Source organism: Schistocerca piceifrons, chromosome 1 (genome assembly GCF_021461385.2).
Source record: "Schistocerca piceifrons isolate TAMUIC-IGC-003096 chromosome 1, iqSchPice1.1, whole genome shotgun sequence".
Classification (NCBI taxonomy): domain Eukaryota; kingdom Metazoa; phylum Arthropoda; class Insecta; order Orthoptera; family Acrididae; genus Schistocerca; species Schistocerca piceifrons.
This window is the reverse complement of record NC_060138.1, coordinates 726,070,989-726,086,107: the sequence shown is the minus strand read 5'-3', so window position 1 is coordinate 726,086,107 and position 15,119 is coordinate 726,070,989. Positions and strand designations below refer to the sequence as shown.

Below are 15,119 nucleotides of genomic sequence, written 5' to 3'. Positions count from 1 at the left end.
TCGCAATAGGAAGTAGGTTGTCATTGATTGCAAATGTGTACATGCATGTGAGTTAGTCTTGGGTATATAGCTTCAAATTTAAAGATTCTTTCCTGAATTGTATTGTTTTGTGAGTTGATTTGTTCATTAAAGATGATGGGGGGAGTGAGGAAATTCTTGTGACAGAGTACACGAGGAACTGCTGGTAATGGGAGGCAGGAACTCTTGTGCAATGTTCTCCATCTTGGAGCTGCTGCAGAGCCAGGCAGGAAGCCCCTTGCACTGTTCTCCATCTTGGAGCTGCTGCAATGCCAGGCTGAGTATGTTACCATCTGCCCCACAAAACTAATACATACCATGATCATGTGAGCTCAACTTGTTCTGCATTGAGGCACCTTCATTTGAGTGGCCAAGTGAGGTAATTGTAGGTAAAAATGAGTTGTGCCAAAAAGATAGGTCATTTTGCCTCTTTTCAGTAGCAGATACTGTAGTCATCAGCTGTACCTACTACGACCAAGGATGCCTTGGTAGTGCACAATGTTTAGGACTACAAGGGCAAGATTTGCTGATCAATAGCACCAGCTGCAATATTTATGAACCCACCTACCAGTTACTCACCACCATCTCCGGAATGACAACTCTGACACCACCTATGAACCTTCCCTTTGAAATTTTACGTAAAGAAAACCTATATTATTTAAATCTTACTTAAGACCTGACCCTTCTGGCAGTCACATTTATCATGTTTATTGCTACTTAAAGCATAAAATTGGCCAGATCCCACCCTTACTGTCTTTTGATGCTAATAGTGTCGGCTCAAGTGAGGAAATGGCGAAGGCTTGGAGAATTGAAATGATGTAGTGCAGAAATCAAGAATCAGAGAAGTGTGTCTGAGCCCATAAAAGTGAAATAGCTAACTGTATAATAAAGATGGCAGCTAAACTATAATTAGTACTCTGGACTTGTGTTTTGATTGGGAATTTAAAGAGAGTGAAGCGTAAGGTAACAGTGTCTTGGTTTCACCCAGGCTTTAGCCAATCATGAGTTCTTTGTGTTGAATTATTTCAAGAGGGGGGGGGGGGGGGGGAGTGTGCGGTACAGGGAGAAGCCAGGCCCGATGTTGAGATCCAGGCGCTTGTTGGCACTTGCTAGCTCAGCAGTTACATCATGCCAGTGGCGCTGCAACTGTGACGCAGGTGCTGGGGCAATACACAGTGTTTCGAGACTATTTGGTGGTACTTGGCAGGCCACGTACTTGACCTCAGCTGCGGCAAGACCTATCTTATTATGTATAAAAGCTGACCATTTGACCAGGCTGGGCACACTGCCATAGCTGAACTTTGAATCAGCATCAACTGTGAGTTGGCACCTGCCGTGAGGCCACCAGTGTTCTTCCACATTTCAACTGGACAGTCAGCTGGTGGTCCAGCCTCAGGTTGGACGGACTGGGTGTCAAGCTAGTGTCCTCTCAACTCCGAGCCACTGGGGCTCACCAGTGCCAGTCAGCACCCTCCAGCCATTGGTCTGAGACTTGATCCCAGGCAATGCAATTGCCAACTGCTGTGCTGAGTGTTGGCTCAGTTGGGCCACTGTTATGAGGACAGAGGTGGTGCCTCCTGACATGTTACCAGCCCTGAATAATGCACATCTAGTAAGGTCGCCACCGAGCCAGATTGACGAAAACACTGGCGCATCATTGCCTGCCCACCTTAGCCTTGGTTCACCAATAGCCACCGTCGCCCATCCCTATGGGCCGTATACCTAAGTCTGTACAACTTACAAGTCAATAAATTATTTGTCGCAACACTCTGCCTTCATTTTTTACATCTTCTCTCCATCTCCATCAGAGAACTAGTTGTCCACACCCAGCCCACAACCTTTACACCTCTGTTGTTACAGGTGTAGGTAACTATTTAATTTGAAAATTATTAATGTGTTCATGCAAATAAGTTACCAGTAGGTGATAAACAGCAGCTGGGTAATAACACTGAGACATCAGCAGCTATTTTCAATGTAGTGGCTTGCCTTCTAAATCACATATGTATATTTAGGTGGTGTAAACATAAATAAACAATGTAGTCATAGCTTATTGTGAGTATTGGATACAAATTTAGTTTCTAAGAGTTGCTTCTGTTTAGTTAATGTATACATTGAATCACTTCCCATTCCTGAAGGTTCTTTTCCTTTATAAAATTTATGGAATGTGATGTGCAAATGAATGAATTGTTCAGTATTTGACATCTAATTCTCAAAGCAGTTTTTGAGTTATTTCATTGATAACCAAATCCTGTGTCTACAGTGATTAATTGGTGAGCTTGTTAAGCTGTATTTTTCTCAGTCTGTACATTAAAGCTTTTTATGTGGTATCTTTAGCTTTAGTGTTGTTTCTATGTATCCCAGACAGGTGTGTGGGTAATTCATTACTTATCTTTGAACATTCAGATCAGAATCTCCATTAAATCCAAATAATTGAAATGCAGCAGTCTGTACCAACTTTCAGTCATTATATTACACACTCTCTCACTTGAACATTTGTTCTCAAAATTTCTTGTTTGCTTTCCACAATCACTATCCAGTAAACACATGAAAACATAGAACCATTTGACTTAACTTATGCAGATGTCTAGTTAAGCAATGAAAATTCCAGGATGGAATAACGACAATATTATGGGAAGGATAGTTGCTACTCACCATATTACAGAGATGCTGAGTCGCAGATAGGCACAACAAAAAGACTGTCAAACAAAGCTTTCAGCCAGACAAGCCTTCATCAAATTAGACAAAATGTGATCATGCAAAAACACACACACACACACACACACACACACACACACACAATTTGAGCTTTTAGCCAATAGGCCATCTTCTAAAACAACACACATTGACACAAGCGCAACTCACTCACACATGACCACTGTCTCTGGCCTCAATGGCTTGTGTGAATGAGTGTGTGCTTTCTACTTTAGAAGGAGGTCTTTTGTCCAGAAAATCAAATTTGTAGCACTCTTTTTGTTGTGTCTGTCTGTCACTGAGCATCTCTTCCATATGGTGAGTAGCTATCTATCCTTTTCTATTGTCAAATGTATAGTTAAATCAAACAATGGAAACTCCAGCTAGGAATATCAACAGTATAGGAAAAGACAGATTGCTACTTACTATAAAGAGGACACATCAAATTGCAGATAGGCCCAATTAAAAGACACTCACATATAGCTTTTGGCAACAGCCTTCACCAGTAAAACAAGCACACACACACACACACACACACACACACACACACACACACACACAAAAGCAAGCACACCTTGTAGTGCCTCGAGAATTTCGGGGTAAATTCTAGAGACACTCGTATTTCACCATCTCGAACACATGATATTTGAAGGATGAGTGTGTGAGGATGGAAATGTGTCTACTGCATCACGGTTTATGTGTGTGCTGGACAGGCGTGTGTTACGAGAAGACTAAAGTTGTGGCGGTCTATCGGCATTGACAAGTGGTGGCTGCGCATGCCTTGGAAGCCGTATGTCCAGTACGAGGAGTAATCAAGGGCTACTCTTTGGCAGTAAAATAGTAGTTACTGTTGGGAACAAACGAAGTATGTATGTTAAGTACTAAGGTTTTCCAGACTGGGTTGTTTTGCGAGACTTGAAAGTGCATGTGAAACTTGTGTAGTTGTTTTATTGTGAAGAAGAAAATATAGCAAAGTTGATATTAAAGTATTCTGAGAGTAAAAAATCATTTCAAAAGTAGAGAAGTAGTTTGGTATCATTTCCCTAACCAGCACGAAATCTTCGGAGAAGAAGCATTGTTAAGATCGACGCAGCCGTCTGTCCTGAGAAGGTCGGCTGCACACAATATGTAAATTACCCACGAGAGACGTGTGAGTCTTGCACCCCAGTACCACACAGTCTTCTCGTCAGGAAAACTTTAGAACCTCACGCACACACAAATGCTAGCTCCAGCATCTCAGACCGGAATGCATCACGTGGGATGTGAGCAGTGATCTGGAGGGAGCAGGAAAGGGGTATGGCTAGTGTGTATAAGTGTGGAGAGAGACGAACGCTGTCTGGTGGAGTGTGCAGGGACTAGAATACCGACAGGCGCAGTGTCAGGAGGTTGTGGGGTAGGGAGGTGGGGGGAAAAAAGGAACAAAAAAGGAGAGGAGCAGGGAAAGATAGGCGGATGCTTTAGCAGAGGACTGCAAATAAACAGGGTTGGAGAGCAGCATGGGCAGGAGATGATAGGACAGAGGGAATGGAAACTGTTGGATGAAGGGTGTGGGGACAGTATCTTAACATAGGTTGAGGCTGGGATAATTATGGGAGCAGAGAATGTGCTGTAAGGATAACTCCCAGTTCAGAAAAGCTGGTGGTGTAGGGAAGGATCCAGATGGCTTGGGGCTTGGGTAGTGAAGCAGATGTTGAAATCGAATGTGTTATGTTCAGCTGCATGTTGTGCCAAAGGGTTGTCTACTTTGCTCTTGGCCAGTTTGGCAATGGCTATTCATCCTGATGGACAGCTGGTTGATAGTCATACTGTGTAATGACTGCAGAAGAGCTGGTAAATGACATGGCTGCTTTTGCAGGTAGCCCAGCCCTGATGTGGTAGGATAAACCTGTGATAGGACTGGAATACGAAGTGCTGGGTGGGTGGATTGGGCAGGTCTGCTGGATCTTCCACAGTAGGATATGATCCATGTGCCAAGGGGTTGGGAGTGGTAGTGGCATAGGGATGAACTAGGATGTTGTGAAAGTTGGGTGGCCAATGGAACACCACTTTAGGAATGGTGTAATCGAAACCCTGGCTCTTCGGGATGGTGGGAGGATTGGGAGTGTGAGGGGAAATGGTATGGGAGATCTGTTTGCAAACTAGGTCGGGGGACAGTGCTTGTCTGTGAAGGCCTTGATGAGGCCCTCAGCATAGTGAGCAAGCAATCTTTTGTCAGTACAGATATGCTGTCCCCGGGTGGCCAGGGATTTCTTTTGGTGTGAATGGGATGACAGCTGTCAAAATGCAGGTACTGTTGTTAGTTTTAATGTGCACAGAGATGTTGATGAGTCCATCAGAGAGGAGGAGGTCAGCATCTAGGAGGGTGGTATGCTGGGTTGAGGAGGGAAGCGTATGGGAGAGAAGGTGTTGAGGTTGTCAAAGAATGAAGATAGGATGTCTTGGCCCTGAGACCAGAGCATGAAGATTTCACCAGTGAATCTGAACGAGTCTAGGGGTTGGTGTTTTGAGAGGCTAGGAAGGTTTCCTCTGCGTGGCTCATAAAAAGATTGGCATAGGAGGGTGACATGCAGGTGCCCATGGCTGAGCTACATATTTGTGTACATAATCTTCCCTTCAAATGAGAAGAAGTTATGGATTAGAATAAAGTTAGTAAGGTGTAGGTAAAGGTATAGGTGACGTTGCATTCTGGCCTGAGATGTTGGAGTTGGCAGTTGTGTGTATGTGAGGTGTGCTTGCTTATGCATGTGTGAATGGTGTGTGTATCTCTCTTTTACTGGTGACTGCTGCAGCTCAAAGCTTTATGTGAGTCTTTTTTTAATTGCGCCTGTCTGCAACTTGACATGTATTCTTTTCGGTAAGCAGCAATCTGTCTCTTCGTACATTGCAAATTTATAGCTATAAATTTATGATGATGGCGAATCATACTTTGGCACATCTGGTTGAGAGCTAAAATTTGCATAGTTGCTATTGCTTAAATTTGGGCTAAGAAGAGCATTAGATATATGAGTTAGTGACTTTTCAGATATTTCATAAGATTCACAGCTTTTTCTCAAAGGTAAGCAACAGCTGTATACACAGGGGGTGTGGCACTTCTCATTCCCACTGTTAGATATTTAACTGTAAATAGATTAATAGTTTCTCAAATCCACATTATTTAAAAGCATCCATTATCTTTTTGACTGTGTGAAGATTCCAGATGAGACCTAGAAATTGTTATAACTTTCGCTGCTAATATGCAATTTAGTGTAATGCTGTTATTGTGTAGATTGGTCACCATTGCCAGTGGGCCCTCACTGAGGACAGTATGATCCCGTAGGTTAGTGGCCCACATATCAGCTTTTTGCCCTCGTCTGACCACCTGTGCCATGGGCAGGCACTCAAGCTGAAACAGCCTACTCTAGAATATTCAGTGAAATGAAAACTTTCTTTAGTTTTTCCTTGCTTAGTTGCGTGGCAACTGATCATAATTTGTAACATTTCACAAATATTTTCTGTTATCAGACAGTAAAATCTGATAATTCACGTGGACAGAGCTTAGGTATTAAATTTACTTATTATCTCGAACTACAAACAGCAATAGTAGTTTTTAAGAGGTTATCATGACAGGAATTGTTATGAAGAGACTGTTAAATTTACATCTGGGACTTATGTCTAGAATGAACAGTAATTAGATTCCAAAAAAGATAGGAGCATTTATTACAAACTATGAAGGACATTCAATAAATAATGTAACATATTTTTTCTGCCCCAGTTTCAGTTCAAAAACATGGGTCCTCGTGTAATATTTCTGCTTCAATCCCTATAGTTCCATGAAGTTCTGGTAGGTAGTGGCACTATATGCACCCTTACAAAATGGCGTTTGTAATGGTGGTGTGTTCCAAGCTGAGAGCTGTCATTGAGTTTCTTTTGGCAGAAAACCAGAGCCTCACAGATACAAATAGACAATTGCAGAATGTTTACAGAGATCTGGTAGTGAACAAAAGCATGCTGAGTTGTTGGGCAAGGCGTTTTTCATCAACACAACAAGATCGCGCAAAGCTGTCTGATATCTCGAGTCCATACTGGCTGCACCCACCTGTGACTCCTGCAGTATTGGAACTTGCAGACACTCATTCGAGGTGATTGACAGGTCACAATCAGATGCATCGCAGCACAACTGGACATTTCTGTTGGCAGTGCTGGCACACTTGTCCACCAGTTGCGGTACCCAAAAGTGTGTGCCCACTGGATTCCTTACCACCTAACAGAAGACCGTAAAGAGCAATGAAAGACTATCTGTGCAGACTTGCTTGCTTTCAAACATCATCACAGGCAATGAAATAGGGGTTCATCATTTCAAACTGGAAACAAAACAGCAACCAAGGAGTGGTACCACATCACATCTCCTCTGAAGAAAAAGTTGAAAGCCATACCCTCAGCCAATAAAGTCATGGCAACAATTTTCTGGAACTCTTGATGGGGCTATTCTGTTTGATGTCCTCCCTCATGGTGCAATGATCAACTCTGAAATGTATTGTGCTACCCTCATGGAATTGAAGAAATGACTTCAGCATGTTCGTCACCACAAAAATGCAAACTAACTTTTCCTTCTACATGACAATGCAAGGACTCACACAAATCTGCAGACCTGAGAGGAGCCCACAAAACTTCATTGGACTGTTCTTCCTCATCCACTCTACAGCCTGGATCGTGCACCTTCTGTCTGTTTGGCCCAGTGAAGGATGCACTCCGTGGGAAGTAGTACTTGGATGATGGCTCCAGTGTCAACTAGTGGAGTGATACCATGTGTACATAGAGGTCCTCCCAGTAAGGTGGCATAAGGCCATTGCTTGAATGGATATTATGTGGGGAATAAAGTGGCGTATTGGAATCTTGAACAAAACCTACATAATGTCTGAAAAGGGTTGCATTACTTATTGAACACCCCTCGTACTGGGACATTCATTGAGAAATTTCACTTTGTATACTTTCTTTCCAGATAAATGGCCGGGAGAAGGTTGATGTCAAATGCCGGATCCATCACTGGAGCACCAAACTTAGTGACAGATTGCCATATGTTCCGGAGTATTGGAACTTACCTGATGACCCAGTTTTGGAGCAGTCTTGAGTACTTTTATAGCACCGAATAACTGAACATTGTATCTATTGTGATAATTGCAAAATAAAACAAAATTTTGATTTTCATGCATTTTGTGCACTGGGAAGAAAATGTTTCAAGCTTTTTCCCTGTATCCCAAGTTTCATTGTGATTAGTTGTATTTGGGTAAATATTTTTCAAATGTTCACTTAAAGTTTGATTTCTCTTAGTGTGAGTAAAGAACTGTTCTATCACAGGAATAAATCATCACATCAATAAACTCAGAACAGTTATATATCATTCTCAGTATGTGTTTTTAGGAATGTTTCCCCACTGCCTGCTTTGAAATCAAATGTGTAAACAAGGAATTGTTGTGCAGGACATGGTTAATCCAGATTGGGTTTAGAAGTAGTTTCTTAAGTGGAATACAATGGTTTTTACTAAAGAGGTTAACAAAGTTTTTGTATAGGTTGATTGGCTGTTCTTAAAATAAACCAAGGTTTTCTTGTATTATTGTATTCTTGTTCAGATAGTAATTAGACCACCATAATGTAATAAACAATACTTTAATATAATAGAGGGAAACATTCCACGTGGGAAAAATATATCTAAAAACAAAGGTGATGTGACTTACCAAACGAAAGTGCTGCCAGGTCAATAGACACACAAACAAACACAAACATACACACAAAATTCTAGCTTTCGCAACAAACGGTTGCTTCGTCAGGAAAGAGGGAAGGAGAGGGAAAGACGAAAGGAAGTGGGTTTTAAGGGAGAGGGTAAGGAGTCATTCCAATCCCGGGTGCGGAAAGACTTACCTTGTGTCTGTATATGTGTGGATGGATGTGTGTGTGTGTGTGTGTGTGTGTGTGTGTGTGTGTGCGCGAGTGTATACCCGGCCTTTTTTCCCCCTAAGGTAAGTCTTTCTGCTCCCGGGATTGGAATGGCTCCTTACCCTCTCCCTTAAAACCCACTTCCTTTCGTCTTTCTCTCTCCTTCCCACATGTGTGATGTGCGGATGGATGTGTGTGTGTGTGTGTGTGTGTGTGTGTGTGTGTGTGTGTGTTGTGTGTGCGCACGCGTGAGTGTATACCCCTTTTTTCCCCCTAAGGTAAGTCTTTCCGCTCCCGGGATTGGAATGACTCCTTACCCTCTCCCTTAAAACCCACATCCTTTCGTCTTTCCCTCTCCTTCCCTCTTTCCTGATGAGGCAACAGTTTGTTGCGAAAGCTTGAATTTCATGTGTATGTTTGTGTGTCTATCGACCTGCCAGCACTTTCGTTCGGTAAGTCACATCATCTGTGTTTTTAGATATACTATACAATTTATCTTAAGACAATAGGTTAAGGAAAGGCTAACACAAGTTTATGGCAATTGTAGACTTGGAGAAAGTTTTTGAGTGTTGGCTGGAACACTCTCTTTGAAATCCTGAAGGTAGCAGGGGTGAAATATGGGTAGTGAAAGGCTATTTACAACTTGTACAGAAGCCAGACAACAGTTATATAAGGTGAGGCAGAATGGACTCCCTAGTTTCAATCACTGAAGATCATGCAGGTGCAGTAGAGAAGTGGGAGTAGTGGTGTTAGATGTGGGGGGGGGGGGGGGGACAATATTTTCAGTAGTCACCGTGCTGTGGTTTGGTGAGCATTGAGGCCTTGTCGTAAAAATGTTCTTTAAAAACGATGATAATGTGGTGGTGACAAAGAGGACTTTTCGTGGTGGGTTTGGTTTGAATAATTATGACAGGGTTCCTGATTCTAAAACCACTAGGAAATAGATTATTAGTGTTGGGGCACCGCATGTTGCACTTCCTAGAAAACCAGCTGGCCAACGTAAAAGTGTGAGGACACCTGAAAACATCATGGCAATGAGATCATCCACTGAACAGTCTCCATCATGCTCTGCACAGAAACATGCTGCTGCTCTTGGAATATTGTCCAGAATGGAAAGGCGAATTTTACACTCTACCTTCATTTACACCCATACAAGTTAATGGTTGTTCAAGAACTTAGTTCAGAAAACTGGGTGACACGTACATATGCTTACAATGCAGTCTTAGCCTCTGTGCAACCCGATGTCATTCTGTGGTCTAGCAATGAAGCGCATTTTCACCTATCCAGCTCAGTAAATAAGGAAAATTTTCATTACTGGGCAACTGAAAATCCTGTTAAACTTCACCAAAGACCTCTGCACAGCCACAGAGTGACAGTGTGGTGTGCTGTGTCTTCCATAGCCATTATTGGGCCTTACTTTTTTGAATCTAGAGGTGCAACTGTTACTGTGAACTCTGTGTGTTACTGTGAGATGCTGGAGAAATTTTTGCTCCCCATAATAGAAGAATATGGTGAGGAATATTACACAGAAGCCTTTTGGTTTCAACAGGATTGTGCCACAGCTCATACTCCCCCTCGTTCATGCCAAATTCAGCAAGAACAGTTTCGCGACCACTTGATCTTACGAGGGGATGTTCCATGGTCCCTTCGCTCCCTGGAATTGACCCCTGTGATTGTTTTTCTTTGGAGATACCTCAAAGAAGAGGTTTACAAAGTTTGACGTAGGACACTGGAAGCTCTTAAGAGGCAGTTACAGATGTCATTGCTGGAACACTGCAAGATATGCGGAGAAGAGTTTTCTAAAACCTTTTTAAACAACTCGGTATGTGCATCTCTCGCTGTCATCACTGGGATGATATAATTTTCAAAACCTAATGAAATAAAATGGCACTGAACATAGTTTTCAGAAACAAAATCGTTTTTTATTATCTTTGTTGGCTTTTTTGGAATTCATCCATCAAATCAGGAAGTCCATTTTGCACCACCTTGTAATAGTTGACGGGCATGAAAAAGAATAGTGTTTGACAAGGGGCTGAGACGACAAGGTTGTAGGCTACCCCAACCATATTCAATCTGTACATTGAGCAAGCAGTAAAAGAAACCAAAGAAAAATCTGGAATATGAATTAAAGTGCAAGGAGAGGAAAAAAAAAAAGACTTGAGGTTTGCTGATGACATTGTGCTTCTGTCAGAGACAGCAAAGGACTCTGAGGACCAGTTGAATGGAATGGACAGTGCTTTAAAAGGAGGCTATAAGATGAACATCAACAAAAGCAAAACAGGCATAATGGAATATAGGCGAATTAAAGCAAGCAATGCTGAGGGAACTAGATTTGAGAATGAGTCACTTAAAGCTGTAGATGAGTTTTGCTATTTGGACAGCAAAATAACTGATGTTGGCTAAAGGAGAAAAGGTATAAAACGTAGACTGGCAGTGGCAAGGAAAGCATTTCTGAAGAAGAGAAATTCGTCAACACTAGATATTGATTTGACTGTTAGGAAGTCTTTCCCGAAAGTATTTGTGTGGAGTGTATAGAAGTGAAACATGGTCGAAGTTTTTTAAATGTGGTGGTTATAGAAGAATGCTGAAGATTAGATGGGTAGATCATGTAACTAATGAGGAGATGCTGAATAGAATTGGGAAGAAAAGAAATTTGTGGTGCAGCCTGACTAGAAGAAGGGATAGGTTGATAGGACACATTCTGAGACATCAGTGGATTGCCAGTTTAGTACTGGAGGGAAGTGTGTGTGTGGGAGGGGGGGGGGGCGGCATGTGCCCTTGTGGGGGAGGGAGGGGGGAGGTAAAAGTTATAGAGGGAGACCAAGAGATGAATACAGTAAGCATATGCAAAAAGATGTAAGTTGCAGTATTTATTTGGAGACATAGCGGCTTGCACAGGACAGAGTAGTGAGGAGAGCTGCATTAAACTTGTCGTTGGACTGAAGACCATAACAACAACAACAACAAGATGACAAGAGTGAACTTGCCTATACTGTAGCTGGTTGATGAGAGAGAGAGAGTAAGAGCTAAAAATCTAGCCTAAATTCTGTTTTCTGTTTCGTGTTTCTATGCACCAAACGTCAGTTATAGGTGAGTGGTTGTCTTTTCTTTATTTTATGTTTTGCCGCAGTCTCTTATAAATTGTTAATTCACACAAATTCTGATTACTAATATCAGTTCTAATCACACAAGAAAATATAATATTTATATACAAGATTACTAATTAATAACAGCTCAAATTTTTAATACAACTCTTCCTCTTGAAATCACTCAACTCATACCTGAATGTAACAATTTGTAAGGATAGGCTCACTCATGGGTAAAGCAGGTGTCAGACTTTGGTTCATTGACAGGTTTACAAAGGAGACTGCTTATGGATCATTTGTTCATACAACTTAGAATACTGCTTGAGTAAGCGGGACCCGTTCCAACCAGGATTAACAGGGGATATTGAATGCATACATAGAACGACAGCACAAATAACCACAGTTTTGACTCTTGGAAGAGAGTTACAGAGATTCTGAATAATGTGGGATGGCAGATGAGTAAAGATGGTCATGAATTATCCCACAAAAGCCTGTGTACAATATTGTGAGACCCAGTATCATGTGAAGAATTTAGAGATATTCTTCAGCCCTCTACTCATCATCCCCAAAGGGACCATGAAGGCTAATTACAGTGTGCACAGAGGCATTTAAGCTGTTGTTCTTCCTGTGATCCACACACAATTGGGCCCTAGAATGTGTATAACTGCTAAGTACCTGCCGCCATGCACTTCACAATGGTTTGCAGAGTATGCTTGTAAATGTAGAACCCAATCAGAGATCCTATCCTCAATTCAATTATAATACGATCATCCAAATACTGCTCTGTTCCAGAGACATCAACTCAAACAAGACACTTGAGTTTCAGTCCCACATTCAAATTTAATAGGCATTTCTAACTAATTGAACCTTTTTGGTAATTCCATTATCAGGTGAAGAATACAACTGTGAACATAAATGTTAAAAGAATGAATAAGAGATGGTAAAGGAATGGACAAATAACTGAATTGCTTATAAAGAGAGATTCAAGGTTAATTAATTTGCAGAATAATCAGTGGACACACTGCCAGCTATTTGTGTCCAGAGGGTACAGTATTTCAGTGATTGGGTCTGTTGACATCATCAGGTGTGTGATGAGCTGACCGTCTGGTGGTTCAGGGGTCACTTATATCCTCACCACTCACCAGGTCAGAGAGAATACCTGACCCGTGTTCTACAGTTTTTAGTACACCAGTTCACTGGCTGAGTGCTCATCTGCAAACTACCCCCAAAGACATGCTGGCGTGTTGACTGCAGTGGCATTCAATATTCTGTCTACATTTCACTTCCCATGGCATGGTGTCAGCAGCTTTCCCAGTTCTAGGCACCAGTTCCCTTCATTTGCTGAAAGTTTTGTTCTTTGTCCTTATTAAGCTGGTTGTTGTGGAATCCAAGCTTTGTTGAAGTAGCCAGAGTCATGGGTGGTGATTTGGTCATTGGTTCATATGTCAACAGATTACTTGACATTACAACCCCAGTAATGTGATATTGGAGCTAGGATTCTGCTGTATTTGTACTTCATGCCATGTTTTTCTGATAGACAGTGTTGTGTGACTGCTTAGTTGTTGACTGCATGAAATGAGTATGTTGATGTTTCAGCAGTCAGTCTTTAATGGTGTGTATTCTCTATGTCACTTAAATTTGCTGTAGTGGCACGATGTGTGATGCACCTGGCCTTGTGTAGTGCAAGATCATCCTTAACTGTCTGCAGTAATGTTTGTGTCTTTGTGGTTGGTAAGAATACAGGCTGAGTGTCGTGTTTCCACAGGCTTTGTTCTATTTTCCCCAATATAGCCCCGTGTATGGCCCAAATGCAGTGGCAATATTTCATTCCTGTTCATGCACTGTTTCAGAGGAGAGTGTAGTATGTTTCGTTTGTGGTGCCTTTTGAATCTGCCCCTCAGTGTAGCCATTTTTCTTGAAAACTATCAACAGATATTCTAGTTCACAGCTGCGAACTGCCAGGTGAGAGAGCCATACTTAGCCAATGTACTTGGGTTATTAGCGCACTGGTAGCTCTGAATATGCAGTTACAAGTCTGTGTGACTCTTATTGGAGTACATGCTGTGATGCAGTTCTCCATTATCAGCCTTCATCTTTGTGAGGTGCTCAGGAAAGGGGGCTCACCACTCACTTCGATCTCCCTTCATCAGTTTCATGTCCAGGTGAACGGAGCTACGATGTGTAAGGAACCTTTTCAGCTCATCTCATACATATCGACATATTATGAAGGTGTTGTCAACATACAAGAAGCAGCCAGTAGGTTTCTAGGAAACAGGTTCCAGTGCTTCATCTTCAGTGTGCTCCATATACAAGTTGGCCACAACTGGTGAGAGTGTGCTACCCATTGTGATCCCTTTGTCTGCTTATGGTATGCTACATCGAAGAGAAAATATGTTAAGGTCAAGACAGGCCATAAAAGAATCGCGTTCTACAGTTCAAACTTTGTGCCAGTAAGTTCCAAAAGCTCCTTAGAAGGGAACCTAATAAAGTGGTAGATGACTTCAGAGCTTACAAGGATGCTGAAGATGCTGAACTTGTTCATTTTGAAAGTGTCTGGCTGCAGTGCAATGTCTTCAGACTTGAGTATGTGATGTTGGTCTTTGCCTAACACATTTCAACTCCATTTACCCGAATATAAAACTGATGACGGTTAACGAAGTGGACACTGCATGTAAAGACATTGTGTCTAGTGGGAATGTTTAAAATGGTTCAAATGGCTCTGAGCACTATGGGACTTAACTTCTGAGGTCATCAGTCCCCTAGAACTTAGAACTACTTAAACCTAACTAACCTAAGGACATCACACACATCCATGCCCGAGGCAGGATTCGAACCTGCGACCGTAGCGGTCGCGTGGTTGAAGACTAGAACTGCTCGGCCACCTCGGCCGGCTGAGAATGTTACAGGAGGCTTTCTTTGCTGCACCTGTCACTTAATTACCAGATCACAATATTATTGGCAATGTGTGTCGGAAAGCTTTAAGTAAATCTACAAAATCAAAATATGTAAAGAATTTCGCAGCTTGAATAAATGTCCTTGACTCCATTGGCATTAAAATAGGATGTATCTCACCAACCGTGATCTTGTCTGATATCAGATTTTTTGGGACACTTTCTGTGCAATGCATTAAGCAGCCAGGGTCGTCCACCTGCTCCGACCCCCCAGCGTAAATTGCAAGTCCATTCCAACACCATGGTTATATCTTAACATATTCACTACATAATGTTTCTCCCTACTCTCTTGTGAGCTCTCCCTCCGTCCCATAATGTAATTATCTGGCGAACGGGCCGGACACTTGGATGATATCATCCAGGATACCGAGCAGCATACATAGCACACGCCCGTTGGGAATTTTGGTCACAATAACCATACATCACCACGATATCGACCTTTTCCGCAATTGACAAATGGTCC

The 15,119-nt window shown here is 42.1% G+C and overlaps 1 protein-coding gene across 1 annotated transcript in view; it reads left to right on the top strand.

The window, feature by feature from the left end:
• The window catches only part of LOC124711173 (39S ribosomal protein L9, mitochondrial), a 38,304-nt gene extending 30,407 nt beyond the window's left edge, over positions 1-7,897 (top strand). The window contains exon 5 of the mRNA XM_047241101.1: positions 7,688-7,897. Within this exon, the coding sequence (XP_047097057.1) occupies positions 7,688-7,816 (129 nt within the window). The 3' untranslated portion in view covers positions 7,817-7,897. The remainder of the gene's footprint in view (positions 1-7,687) is intronic.
• The last annotated feature ends 7,222 nt before the right edge of the window (positions 7,898-15,119 follow it).